This window comes from Durio zibethinus, chromosome 14, assembly GCF_047325235.1.
Source record: "Durio zibethinus cultivar Kanyao isolate XHJ-2024 chromosome 14, ASM4732523v1, whole genome shotgun sequence".
NCBI lineage: Eukaryota > Viridiplantae > Streptophyta > Magnoliopsida > Malvales > Malvaceae > Durio > Durio zibethinus.
The window spans coordinates 21,239,505-21,254,720 of NC_143175.1; the positions used below are offsets into that span (position 1 = coordinate 21,239,505).

General features: G+C 27.2%; 1 protein-coding gene across 1 annotated transcript; it reads left to right on the forward strand.

The window, feature by feature from the left end:
- Window positions 1-11,656: 11,656 nt before the first annotated feature.
- On the forward strand, window positions 11,657-14,923 carry LOC111295241 (alpha carbonic anhydrase 4-like). Its single transcript, XM_089742909.1, has 7 exons — window positions 11,657-12,226; window positions 12,934-13,139; window positions 13,257-13,363; window positions 13,498-13,600; window positions 13,948-14,106; window positions 14,215-14,268; window positions 14,486-14,923. The coding sequence occupies exons 1-7, from the start codon at window positions 12,133-12,135 to the stop codon at window positions 14,567-14,569; spliced, it is 807 nt and encodes a 268-aa protein (XP_089599035.1). The 5' UTR covers window positions 11,657-12,132; the 3' UTR covers window positions 14,570-14,923.
- The last annotated feature ends 293 nt before the right edge of the window (window positions 14,924-15,216 follow it).

The following is a 15,216-nucleotide window of genomic DNA, read 5'->3' on the forward strand; positions in this document are numbered from 1 at the left end:
CTTTTTCCAATCACTATATTTTGATTGTAGCAATTATGCTTAATTCTTTAGCAATGAACAAATTATTGAATTTGATTCCTGTAATTCTGACAATACGCTTATCAAAGATACATATTTAATAATGTATTAACCTTCCAATGATAATTACGCATTCATCAAAAAAAATGATACATACATTTATGTTGCTAATAAAAAACTTGGTTTGAATATTCTGATATTAATTCCAAAATCAATATGAATCAAACACAAATTCCAATAATTACTAAATTGCAACTATTCTGATCACCAGAAGAAAATAAAGATAAGAGAGAAAAAGATTAAAATTATATTGTATAACCGAGTATAATACTCTTCCCATCTTTCTCTGTGTATTATGAGATTTTTTGATTTCAAGATGTATTTAAATTATAATTATTTTTATTATAATTTTATAATTATTCAATTATTATAATTAAAAATATAAAAAATTTACAGTTTATAAATATAAACTCCATATAAATTTTAATTAGCCTCGTACAATTCTAAATTTTTGAATTGTGATTATTTAATTATAATACGATAATTATAAATAATCAGCATATTCTCTCACTATTTCTGCAACGATAATTAAAAACATATGGGCTAAAGAAAAGTAAAGGGCCTCCCTTCAGACAAAGGCCTTACACGTATTAAGTACAATAAGAAAATAAAAAGTCCAATAGGTGTAGAAGGCCCGCAACAAATTTTATCTCAATTTGCTCATGATCCTAACCAATGAACTCCTATTTGATATTCTCAAATTGTCAAACAAACAAAAAATCTGTTGACACCTCCAAAAATACTTGGTATAGAAATAAAAGATTTTTATAATTCTGATCTTAATACAGAGACTTATATTCTTTTCAATAATATTTGAAAATCCTATCTTACTGAAAATAAATCTCAATTTAGAAAAGAAATGACCAAATTAGTTAAATTTTTAGTTAACCAAACTAAAAATCAAGCTCATCTTGATGAATTGGTTTTCAAAAATCTATGTTCATCAAACTTGCTAAAACAACAAGATATTGATTTCTTTATAATAGAAGAATACCAATATAATCTTGAGGAAATGAACAATTTCCTTGATCTATGCGAATATTTCTCATGCAAAAGTTCTCCCAAAATAGTAAAACTAAAAAAGGTTTTATTATTTGAAAAAGCAACAATATTCATACTAAAAGAAATATTTCTGCGCATAAACAATTCAATTACTCTTCTAATAAAAAAACTGTTAAAAGAAAAATTCAAAGAATACTTTTTTTCTTCCTATTTGGAAACAAGAAATAGGAGAAGATTTTCCTAAAATCAAATTCAAAATTGATCATGATCCTTTCGATACAACGAGTATCGATTTAGGAATTGTTGGTTAAATCATAATATAAAATTTTTCCTTTAATCATCTCAAATATTTTCCTACTTTTATCAAATCAAAATTTGTTAATTTTGTAAAAAATGATCAATATTTTTTTCTATATTCATTTCAAAATCACAAGTCTTTTAAGACTATTTCAAGGAGAAAGATTTTTTATACCCTACCTGATTTCGAAAATACAAAAATTAATTTTTAGTCCTCTAATTGAACAACAATTAGATTCCATCGAAATACCATAACAACTAGAGAATGTTATCAAAAAATTCTCAAAATTTTCATCAATATCAATTTCAATCAGGAATCATAATGATACAATATGCCAAATCCCTAGTGTATGAAGCTACTCATCCTGATTAGCCAAGAATTTCCATACAAACAAATGGAAGAAGGATAATAAGATACAAATAGTAAATTTATAAATAGTAGATCATGGTAAAAAAAATAGGTAAAGTTTCTAACAAAGAAACTGAGATTTACTAAGATTTTCAGAAATGTCTAATCCAAATATTATGGAACAACATTTACCTCACTTAATAAAAGATGAGATAAAACAAATAGAACCAAGGCAAACATCCCAAAGTTCTAATAATTTCATCATTGAATCTCTAAACAAAAGAAATGTTGCTACAAGATAAACTTATTTAAATTTATCAAAAGCCTCAATATTAGAACATAAAAAAACCATAGATGATTAGGCACAGTTTATGTCTATTACAATAACCTATAGTGAGAATAAATGGATTATTTTTTATTTATTTCATGTTTGGATGTCTTGGCCATTGGGAGAGATATTCAAAATATTTTATTTACAATAATTACAGTATAAATAATTAATTATGATTTAAAATTGCTTAAATTTTATTAAAATTTTATATGAATTTAATATTTATAAGTAGTAGAATCTTATATAATTTTTTATTATAATTAAATAATTATAAGATTATAATAAAAAAATTACAAGTAATATATTCCCATTCAAGATATATGAGATTGTATTAATCAGTAGATTTTTTATCTATTGTATTAATGAGAAGAATTTTTTATCTAAAAGATAAGGAAATAGAAATGGTGAGATTAGAAATCTACTTTTATATGTTTTTTTTTAACTTTATTAATTATTAGGGAAAAAAAAGTGAAGACGGAAGACTTTTTTTCAATTAAGTGTTAATTTAAAAAAAAAAAAAGAAGAATAACAAAATAACAAACTTAAAGAGAAATATGAAACGGCTAAAACAGGGGAAATATCGGTAGCCGAAACAACCGCCTCTTCCATCGTTAAGCGAATCGTGAGACAGCCCGTCCCACACCGGGCACCGCAGACACTCACTTCTTACGGTAAGCCTTTATCAGTCAACATTTTCATCAATTTCTGTTTGTTAGTGCATATTTGTTATAATTTGTTTGTTTTTCTGTCTGCATATTATCTGTTTATTGCTCAGAAATATGTTTTTAACTGTTCGCGATAACACTGATTACAAGCATTCCCCTCAGACTCTTGTTAAAAAAAACACATTCCCTAGCCTTCCATTTTCTCTCCCCCAATAAAATGAATGAATTTTCAAGGCCAGCAGAATTGTTTGGGAATTGGAAAGCTGTTGGTACTTGTAGTCATGGCTTTAAAAGTTACTTAAAACTTTGTATTGACAGTAAATTTCTTAGGCAAAGCCAGGGGGGACCATTTAGTATATATTTGTTAGAAAGGATTGCAACTGGAATATGGAATGCAAATGAAAACCTATTGATAGCAGAGGAAATTCTAGCATTGTCAACTCAAAATATTGAGGGAATGGTAGCTGAAGCCTTAAAAGTACAAGCAGAAGTGACAAAGAACGAAGCTCCTTTTGATATCTCTGCACTGATCGGAAAAACGGTAACAGATAATGGAAAGGATCAGGATCAACCAATGGCTTCTGCTGTTCCTCTTGAGAATTTGATTAAAAATTACAGCTTTATTTCAAGCTCAGCTAGGAGATCCAGAAACACTGACGCTTGCAGTGGTCGTGCAGCTACGGGATCCCCTATGGCGATACGAGGCAGTTGGAGTTCCTGTGTTAGCACTCATTCATGCATCAGGTGCTGACATCAAAGCCAACAACTATAATGATGGAAAGAGGTTTAAAGCGACGAGTTTGCAAGTTGGAGGCTTATATCGGGACAGTAACTTAAATCTTATAAGTGATTTATTTGAAATTGATTAGATATTATTTGATAGATAAAAAAATTTGTAAAAAAAGAATTTTAAGAGTAAAAGTTTATATATTTTTAAATAGATAAAATCTCTATAAGAGTAGGTATAAAAAAATATAAGAGAATTGTAAGATTTTGTAAGATAAATACCCATAAAACTACTAAAAATTTACATCTTATAGATATATATATATATATTTGAATATTTGTGAGTAGAATAGAAGAGATTGAGAAGGTCTACATAGGTATGACGCATGAGTACACATTGATATATGTTTGTTTAAGTTAAGAATACTTCATAGACTAAAAGAAATTGAGAGGATCTATACGTATTAATTGTTGAGTGTTGATTGATTTGTTTTGATGTAATTCCTTACAATTGGTTGATTTTTTTCTCATATGTGAATGTAAATTGGTTGGACCGAATCACTTTACATAACTGTCTTTTATGTTAATAATTATTTGATTATATTTTCGCTGCTTGGATGATTAATTAATCCATAGCTTTTTAGCTTAATAAGTGGTATTAGAGCTATTATTATCTTAACAAGTGATAAAGTTTAAGATATAGAAAGAGTTAAACCTAGAGGAACTCGATTCAAGTGAAAAGTTTGAATTCATGTTTTGAGAATTAGTTTGCAAAAAGCTTAAAGACATACAAAAAATGATTATTACGAGACTTCAATTGTAGGTAAAGGCAAGCATATCTAGCATGAAAACTAATGATTTGATGAAATTTGAGTCGATGTGGAGATTGTTGGGAATAATGACTCAAATCCCATAAGTGATTTATTTAAAATTGTTAGACATTGTTTGATGAATAAAAAGACTTGCAGAAGAGGAATTCTAAAAGTACAAAGATTCTTAATAAGTAAATTTGTATACTTATAAATAGATAAAGTCTCTAAAGTGTTAGGTATAAGAAAAAAATATAAAAAAATTGTAGAGTTTTATGGCATAGACACCACATAAAACTAGTAGAGATTTACCTCTTATGAATTAGTATATTTGAATGTTTATGAATGTACTAGATGAGACTGAGAGAGTTTACATAAATATGGTGCATGGTGCACATTAGTATTTATTTGTTTGGGTTGAAAATACTCTTTAAGCTTAGAGGAGATTGAAAGGACCTATTGATATTAATTGTTGAGTGCTTATTAATATAGAATTGTATATTTGTAATTTTCTACAATTAATATATCTTTTTTCTCATTTATGGACATAAGTCGATTAGTCCAAATCACGTTAAATTATTATCTTTGTCATAATCAATTGATTGTTTGATTTTACTTCCATTGGTGTGATTGGATTGGAGCTATTTGACCTAACAACTTGAAAGTGCGAACAGCAAGGAAAAGGAACATATGGGATCCTGAGAGGCACAGGCTAACTGCTATGCAGTGGTTGGTAGCATATGGATTGGGGAAGTCTGGAAGAAAAGGAAAACATGTGGTGTCAAAGGGACAAGATATGCTAGGGAGCATTTCCTCAAGAGTAATGGGTGACATGTGGCTCAGAGAAATGAGAAATCCAGATGCTAAGTTTGCAAAAGTAAATAGATTTTCTACGAATGATTTCATAATTCTACAAAGAATTCATTGTTGCATCTACATCCATCTTTCCAGGCAAGAAACAATGAAAGAGACCAGAAACTTCGTTGGAGCAGATGGTTCTTTCTTCCCTGCCAGGGTTACAGCATCACCTTTTATTCAGATTTTAAATTTAATAAAGCTTTTCCAAAACGAGATTGATGCAGTTGTAAGTAGCTTTGTTTGAAGATATTCACGATAGTAAATACACTTTGTTTTCATTTTTCTCGAATTGGTTGGAACTAATCAAATGCAATAATTCCATTTATTTATGAAGAATTTCCTTTTTCTTATATTCACTTTAATATTCATCATACAGCTTGATATCCTGACAAGCAAAATATCATGTTAATGCTTATCAAAAACCATCCTATTGTCAATAATAGTCACAATTCATAGGATCAAACTAAAGTTGTTGCATATATCCCAAGCAATGGAAAATTGCACTAACGGCTGCAGAAAGGTCATATAAAAAAAATGTTCATTTTCAAAGGTTGAAGCAAATCAGATCAAGTCATATATTAGTAATTGCATCTAGAGCAACATGTGCATAGAAACTCAAACATGAGCTAATGAAAATATTCTCAATGACAGTCTTATCTTACTGCAAAACCAACAACTCTTTATACAAAATGTTAGCATGGCACACCTACAGGAACATGGTGCTTGTAAATCAAAAGCAATCACTTCCAATACTTTTCAATTTCTTTTTATCAGAGCTTTGATCTTGAGTGTGAAAGGAGAACTCTTGATGTTTATTATTGCCATCAAAATTCTGAATGATAAGATGAAAATGAACAACAAAAAACTCTCAAAACTGGGGGAAATGAGAACAAGAGACATTGATTCAAAACAAAACAAGGACAACCCGTATTTACTTCATTATTCTTGAAAAACAACATTAATTTGCCTAACATCTCAAGTCCACTCAAATTTAAAGCAGTGGATCCAATTCATATGGATCATCATGGGTCCTGATAAGCTTGTTAATAATAACTTAACAAATTAAACGACACTAATTAGAGGCCGATCTGATGATCATGACAAGGCGGAAGCAATCACTAAGTGAAACCACCAGCTTAGGATGATCTACCACTTTCCTGGAAGGAGGAAGTGTTTCGAAAACGAATCATCTCCAACTAGCCCTGCTCCAATTAAGAGCTACATTTAGCAAGTATTCATTGAATTATGGACTTAAACATTCAATATAAAATCCTTACTGCAAAAACCAGAGATACGAATAGACAAGTTCGGATTTGATCGTTTCGTTTTCAGGCTGTTTTGAATTTGGATCATTTTATATATATAATTTGTCAAATTCAAATTATTTTGAGTTCAAATTTTTCAAATTCAAATTTTAGTTAATTCAAATCATTTTAAAATTTTATATAACATGTAGTCATTTTTACAAGTTTTTAGTATTTAGATTTAACTCAAGTTCAAAATTTTTAAATCATCTAATAATTTGAAATACGACACGATAACGTAATATGAAAATAATACGAATAAAAGATAACACGATTTAAAATTTTAAAAAAATTATAAATAAATTTAATAAAATAAAAAAAATTATATTTTATAATTTTATGTTAATACGAATTATAACACATAATTTTTATATAAAATATTATATAAATATAATATTTTATATGATACGATGATACAAATCATCGAATCTATTAAAGTTTAGACCATTTTAAGAGCCTTTTACTTTATTTATTAAATAGAGTTGACATGCAGATCAAGCTTTTTCAAGCAAGTTTTCTGAAGTGGGGTTTACATTGTCAATCTGCTTTCAAATAAAAAGAAACACATGCAAAAGATGGGGCAATTGATAAAAGTAAACGTATTAAATTACCCACCAAATATTAGGCCGCAAGTATACTTCCGTAACTGAAAGGTAATAAGCTGTCAGACTCAGAATTCAGCACAATGATTTACAGGAGAAATTTCTTTCCAATTATCCTTGCAATTAGGACTAGGTAATAGCGTGGCCAATAAGTGGAAAATGATTTTTTTTATATACTAATAAATGAAATCTTAATACAGTTTCAAATGCAAAACATTGAACCAAGTAATGGAGTGACTAATAATAATTTTTTTTTTAAAAGAGTAATAATAATAATAATAATAATAATAATAATAATAATAATAATAATAATAATAATCAAAGCGTTTACATAATTTTTTTATTTTAATTAGATAATTATAAATTTGTAATAAAACGATTTATACATGAAATGTTTCCCGCATAACTTGTGATTATAAAAATTTGTTGATCACCATTGAGGTAAAAAAAAATTTAATGTCACTTATATATATTTTATGAAAAAACTCAACCAATATATCCATAACATTGATTTGTAGAAAATGTTATTGGATACATCTTTAAAGTCCACAATGTCAGGTATAGATGGAGATATCAATGGATAAAATATAGAGAGGATAGAGTATTCTATCTTCATTTTTAAATTTTTAAATTTTATTTATTTTTGTACTCATATTTAATGGTTATTTCAAATCTAATCTCCATTTAGCGATAATTAATAAGTATAAGTAATTTTTATACTCATAATTTTTAATAAAAAAATAAAATTTTATTTTTTATATTTTATATTTTATATATTTATATTTTGATAATTTTTTATAAATATATATTAATATTTTTTTCAAAAAATTTTAATTAATTTAAAATAATTTATATTATATAATAAAAAATATATTTACTAAATATATATAAATATATATGTATATGTAGCATATAAGTACATATTAGATACTATATTATCGTCCTATCTTATATCTAATAAAAATTTAAAATCATCCACATCCCTAGTCTCATACACAATATATGATACCCTCTCTCATTCCGAAAGAGTTAGGTTTCCCATGAAATATGGATAAAATTGACATCTCTAGCTATAGTCAAACTAATTAGGAAATTATGACATATCATTGAAATTTGACAATTAACATTCATATTTATCATTAATGTGGCAAAGTTATTGTTACTATTAACTTGCAGGTTGACGAATATATGCCTGACATTAACTACAAATTTTAATGACCTAATTTGGTTAGTTAATCTTCTAACAGATGTGGTGGGAAGAGAAATAAATCACCTACATTTATTTTTATTATAATTTAATATCTTTTATAATAATTCAATCAAAATAATATATATCTATATAAGGATTCTTGTTCATTATTTATAAATACGAATTTCATATAATATTTTGATGGATATCTTATATAATTAGTTGAGAATGATTTTTATGAAATAATTTATTATTTTAAAAATTATTATTACAATTTTTTATTAATATTAATCTATTTATCTTGTACTCTAATTAAATTGATTTAACATTTAGATAGATTTTTATTGTTAAAGTAGAAAACCATGACTAACAAGATTTATTGACTAAAATTGAATACCATATTTATTATTTTTGGTATAGTTGAATAAGGTCAATATAAGAGAGGAATTAAAACTGTAAACTTGTCTCTCCAACACTAACGTTGACTCTTCAAATTTCTTAAAAAAAAAATTTTTCTTCATATCATATATAAATTTAAAGTCAAAATATGGCATGCATAATGATGATGAATTTATGAAACAATTTGATTAACCAGAAGTGGTAAAATCTAATTGAATTCAAACATTCATCCGGATCGAATCTGAGATCAAATTCAATTTTATTTGGATTGATTGAAAAAAAAAAAAAGTTAAAGACCCAATTTAAAAAACCAAACTTAAAACAATCTAAAATCAAAGGGGATTCAAAATGAAAAAGTCCAAACTTAAAGTGATCCTAACTCAAACCTGCATTAATTTGAACATGAGATTGATCTAATTTGAAATGCATAAAATTAAAAACTTTAATGACAAAAAAGTGATTGATTAAAGTCGAATGCAATGAACTTGAAACAATAAGTATTTAAAATAATTCAAACTCGATATAATTTAAACTCATAAAAATTCTAACCAAAATTATCCAATTAAATTTATATGATTTGAATGATTTAAACCATCAATGAATGTCAACCAGACCCGAAATAACTCAAACCTATAGACCTATCAAAAAATTTCAAAAGTGCACAAATTGCCACCTATATGATTAATGTAACTATCAATCAAAAAATAAAAAAATAAAAAAAATAAAAATCAATTCATCTTCTTCATAAACCGATTTGGTATCACCTATTATATTTAAGTTCTTAAAAAATTATCCATGAAGTCTTAACTTAGTGGTAATAAGAAGGCTTTAAAATCTTAAAATTTTATATTCAAATCTCATTATATGAAAATTTAATTATTTATTTATATTTTAATTTATTAATTGATTATTAAATAATAATAACTTAATTATTATATAATAGTTGATTATTCAATCCTTGAATTTTTTGTGGCAATCTAAAAGTTTATTTACCCTCCTATCATCCTTTGTTTTCAATTTCTATTTTATTTTTTAATTTTTTCTTTATGTATCCTTCCTTTCCTTCTCACAGAGTTTGTTGATGATTTTGTCCTTGTTTTCCCAATGATATATATATATATATATATATATTTTTTTTTTTTTTTTAATTTGGTGCCCAAACAAATGAAATATACGGGAGGTTTTAAGAGCAGAGTGCCCAGCCGCTAGGTAATTAGCAAAAATTCATTTAGGTAAAAACAAGAAAAGAGAGAAATTATATTTTTCTAAAATTAAAGCCAACTATATAATTAAAATCAAGAGTTACTACATTTTTATTTTTGCTAATAAGCCAACAATTAGATATCAAGTTTTATTTTTACGTTCTGCCATTACACGTATTTGTTAGTAGATTATTTTAAATTGTTCGTTCAAAATATAATGGGATTATATTTGATATATTATTAATGTATTGATTAAATTACATCTTGACACATATTAATAAATTAATTAAAATATTTTTAAGTCCTTAACAATAAATACTCATAAATTTTAAGTATTTAATTGTGAAAAAAAGTAATTAAATCTTAAGCTGTTTTCTTCATTAAAATTTTGGAGTATTTATTGTTAAGGATTACAAAATATTTTAATTAATTTATTAATGAGTGTCAAGATGTGGTTCACTAACAATATATAAATTCAATACACTCATAGTGCATTAAATATAAAATCAAATATAATTAGATAAATTATATTACATTTCTCCAAAATTAATTTACCAAAGATTTCTACCATCCACTGTATATATGTGCAATTGATAGACCAAAAATCACATTTTTATGGAAAATAGGGTTAATATAGAAAAATAGGAAGGGGAAATAGAAGGCTAACAATATTCTAAAAATGCTAAAAATGAAAATGGATTTAAAAAAAAAATAATGGAAACTAGAAAAACACAAATGGTGGTCGTATTTTTCAATTGAAATTATTCAATTAATTAATCCTAGTTGACATAAAGTTTTGACAAGTAATTAAGTTTTCATGGCCAAATTGATAATTTAATTCGACTTCAATTCACAGCCAAATTTTTACTTTAATTCGAGTTAGACCAACTCAACTATTGACTTTATATCTTTGTCATAAAATTTTGCATCTGGATCAACCGTTGACATGGTTAAAAGGCTGCATGAAATAACTATGGGAAGGAAAAAGTTATATTACTCCTATAAAAATGGGTAATTGTCAAATAAAAAAAATCAACTATCTCTTTATTCGCTTGATTTAATAAAGATTAATGGTTTTTAATAATTGATTTAGAGTAATATAAATGAATCTCTGTAACCATAATGGTTTTTAGAATCCTATAACCGTAATTACTATGATAATTATAATAAGCGACTTACCATTATTATTATGGAAGAAGATGTTTGCAGAGGCCCTCTAGGCATAACTAATTTAAATAATTTAGAGGAAAAGAGGACATAAGCATAAATAAAAAGGAAAGAAAAAAATTTTAAATAATTAACAAAATAATGTTAAAGACAATTAATTAAACCTGATAAATCGTTGTAATTATCTCAGTTCAAAATGATTAAATTAGAAAATTGCGTCCCTTTCTCTCAAATTTTCTCTAATCTACAAAAATGAAATATATATTTTAATTCCCAATGTATCATTTTTTATATATAAAATGGACATAATCCATGAAAACATAAAAAAAAATTTTAATTCGAAATTAAACTTTTATATCCTCTCAAGAGCTTTTAGTCATTAGACGAAGAAGCTGAAGATCACCCAATATATTAATATATCATCTTTAATTTGCATTATAACATTTTTTATTTCTAACGGTTTTAAAATATATAAAAGAATGGTTAATTAATTGATTTTAGACTGTATAATAAAAATATTAATTTTTAATTTTAAAGTCAAAAAGCAAATTAATTAAGTAAAAATTTTGATATCTTCATTTTTCAAGTTGAAAATTTTAAAGTTGTAACGTGAAATTAATCCTGTTTTTTTTTTTTTTTAACAAAAGGAAAAATAAATAAAACTAAATCATTTTCATTGCCTTGAAAAACTTCACTCTCCAAGCATCCGCCGAGAGGCACTCACAAACTAGATGAGATGCTGAAAAGCCTCAAAATCCAACTTCATCTCACAAGCAGATCTATGTCCTCTCAAAATTTCTCCTCCCAATACATGATAAAACCAACATTGTCCTCAGCTTTTGTTTAACTCATGAATGTCATCAATTAAACTATCAAGAAGATGACACGCAATATTAATATATAATGCATCAAAATCAAATACTCCAAAGTAAATTAAAAAAAAAAAAAAGTTCTAAAACATAAATTGTTGTCCATTTTGGAATAGTGTAAGCCTAGTCTAGATGATGCGAGCAATTAAGGACGCCATACATAGACTTGTCGTACGTACTCTTGCACCCGCCACTTCCATCTTCTTTTAAATACCCGACAATGAAGCTAAACCATGTCAGGAATTTAAGGGATTGAGAGTTGAGACAGAGGAAGGAAACCAAACCATGAAGTGCAGCAATATCAATCTTAAGACACCCTTCGCCTTTACCTTTTTCCTCTTTTCTTCTCTCATTCTCTCGGCTTGCTCTCAATCTGAGGGTATATATTATTTCTCTCTTATGCTTTCTTTCTTTTATTTTTATCTATTTATTTATCTTTTAAAATAACATTACTGCAACATCATCATTTCTATTATATATTTTTTACTAACTTATATATATATATATGCTTTTTTCTTGCTTTGATTTTCCTTCACATCTTGTCTTTCTTTTTTCTTTTTTCTCTCATACTTTTTTTTTTCTCTTGCTAGAAACCCATTATATGAAATCACACTGCTTGTCTGTTATATATTATCCTACTTGATTACTTTGCTTGTTAGAAATTTGAAAGAAAAGAAAATTGAGTAATCGAACAAAAAGTGACAAGATTAAAGTAAAATACAATGAAGTTATAAATTTCATTTTTAGCTAATATATGAAAGTTGCTGATACTATTGTTCATTGGGATAAAAGAAAAGAAAAAGCAGTATTAATTCACATTTTCATTTCTCTTACACTTTTGTTGACAATAACTATAAATTGACCTTTGATTATTCAAAGATTTTTAAAATTTTGGACTTCGGACATTTTTGTGAAGCTGATATATTTTCTTTTTATTTTGTGTTTCATGTTCAAGATAAGCTATAGAATATAGCAGCTAATTGTAACAACATGTATTAGAATTTTATATATTTAGAATTCATGAAATCAGAAATAAATTTCTCTTACTAAACTTTGGGGTTGGGGGGGGGGGGGGGTTTGGGACAGATCATGAATTTAATTACGACGAAGCATCAGGCAGGGGGCCATCGCGTTGGGGCTTACTCAAACCAGAATGGAAAAATTGCAGCATTGGACGACAGCAATCTCCTATAAATATTGAAAATTTTCAGGTTCGTTCTCAATTGGGAGATTTGCAGAGGAACTACGCATCAGCTTCTGCTGTTTTGAGGAATAGGACCGAAGATGTTGCGGTAAAAAAATATATATATATATATATACATTGTCTGTTTTCCACTTTTCCTGTCTTCTTTTTTTGGCAACCCATCCTTACTTGTACAAATTGTTGAAAAAATTTTGATATTCCTCAGGTGGTATGGTTAGGGAATGCTGGAAGCATTACTATAAATAGGACTGTTTATACAGTGGATAACTGTCACTGGCACTCACCTGCTGAGCACACCCTCAATGGAATTAAGTATAATTTTTCTTGTTATTTTCTAATTGCCTTTCTCATTCAAAAAATTCAATTCATTTGTACTTGAAAGGAGAGCACCGTTTCTGTTTCTCTTTTCCTCTAAAAGAAATGTTTATATATACTTTTGTTTACAGGTATGAGTTGGAGATTCACATAGTTCATAGGAGTGCTCAAAATCAGATTGCGGTTGTTGCAATTCTTTACCGATATGGCTCGCCTGATCCCTTCATTGATAGGGTCTGTCAACCTCTTATTTTGGTTTTTTTTTTTTTTTTTTTTGATATAGAATCTCCTTCACTTGAAATGAAAGCGTTTTCATGATAAGTACAGTGACAGTTAAATTTTACAGTCAAAGTGCCCAAGGGACACCTAGTGATGGAATTTAAGGTTTCATATAAAAATTCTCGAATCCAAATCTTGAGATGAATAATAAGATGAGATTTAACGAAATGAATCGAAAGCTTCTTTTTCTTATGTTGATTGATATAATTTTCATGTTATATAGTTAATATCTTGGGTTTGGTTTTTAGTTATTGCTTTAATTAAGTTGGTTTTGTTCATGTTCTTGCATGGTTTCATAACAGCTGTTTGGCTCCTTAAAGAATCTTACAACCGAAGACAGACCACTGGGGTCTGTTAATCCAGAAAGCATTGACTTTCCTGGCAGAAATTATTATCGATACAAGGGTTCACTTACAACTCCTCCCTGCTCAGAGGGTGTGGTTTGGACAGTCTTCCAACAGGTCTTTTGCTCAACATCCCTGTTGACCGCCTCTCAACTCCTTTTCCTATATTGCATCGTTGGATTAATGTTTCTTAACTTATATATTGTTATCATCTTAATTATAAAGGTCAAGACGGTCTCCCATTCTCAAGTTGATGCATTAAAGCGTGTCCTTCCTCCTGTAAGTGTTTCTAAATTGAGTCAAATTTCTCATTTACTGATTATGAGTTTGAAAATTTTTTATATGAAATTAGGTATAAGATTTAATTCAAATGGTTTATCTATTTTCTTTTAAAAAAAAAATTTCATGTTGAAAATTTGAATCTCAACACTTGCATTCATCCCTCTATGAAACTTGAATTTCCTTTGTTGATTTCTTCCTTTTTTTTCTTTTTCAGCAAAACAGAAACAACGCAAGGCCAACCCAACCTCTGAACGGAAGACCTGTCTTACTGTACGATCCACCAAGGAGGGGTAATTAAGACTTGAAAACCGATGATTGATGAACCCCATATAACGGTATTTACACTCTTTATATAAAGGAGTGCTGTCTGCACTTAAAATAAACTGATGAACCAAATAAATGATGTCGAATAGCTAAATATATTTGTTACAGACGTTTCTACCATGATCTAAATAAAATTAGTTCTTCTCTCCCTTCTTTTTCCAATCACTATATTTTGATTGTAGCAATAATGCTTAATTCTTTAGCAATGAACAAATTATTGAATTTGATTCCTGTAATTCTGACAATACGCTTATCAAAGATACCTATTTAATAATGTATTAACCTTCCAATGATAATTACGCATTCATTAACAAAAATGATACATACATTTATGTTGCTAATAAAAAACTTGGTTTGAATATTCTGATATTAACTCCAGAATCAATATGAATCAAACACAAATTTCAATAAATATTAAATTGCAGCTATTTTGATCACCAGAAGAAAATAAAGATAAGAAAGAGAGAAAGAAAGATTAAAATTATTAAAATTATATTATATAATCGAGTATTATACTCTTTCCATCTTTCCCTGTGCATTATGAGATTTTCTGATTTCAAGATGTATTTCAATTATAATTATTTTTATTATAATTTTATAATTATTCAATTATTATAACAA

Excerpts from the sequence above, each read along its gene's own strand:
- LOC111295241 (XM_089742909.1), top strand. The coding sequence starts at position 12,133 with ATGAAGTGCAGCAATATCAATCTTAAGACACCCTTCGCCTTTACCTTT. Across the intron at positions 14,107-14,214 it reads TTTGGACAGTCTTCCAACAG|GTCAAGACGGTCTCCCATTC; the intron begins GTCTTTTGCTCA and ends TTAATTATAAAG. Across the intron at positions 14,269-14,485 it reads TAAAGCGTGTCCTTCCTCCT|CAAAACAGAAACAACGCAAG; the intron begins GTAAGTGTTTCT and ends TTTCTTTTTCAG.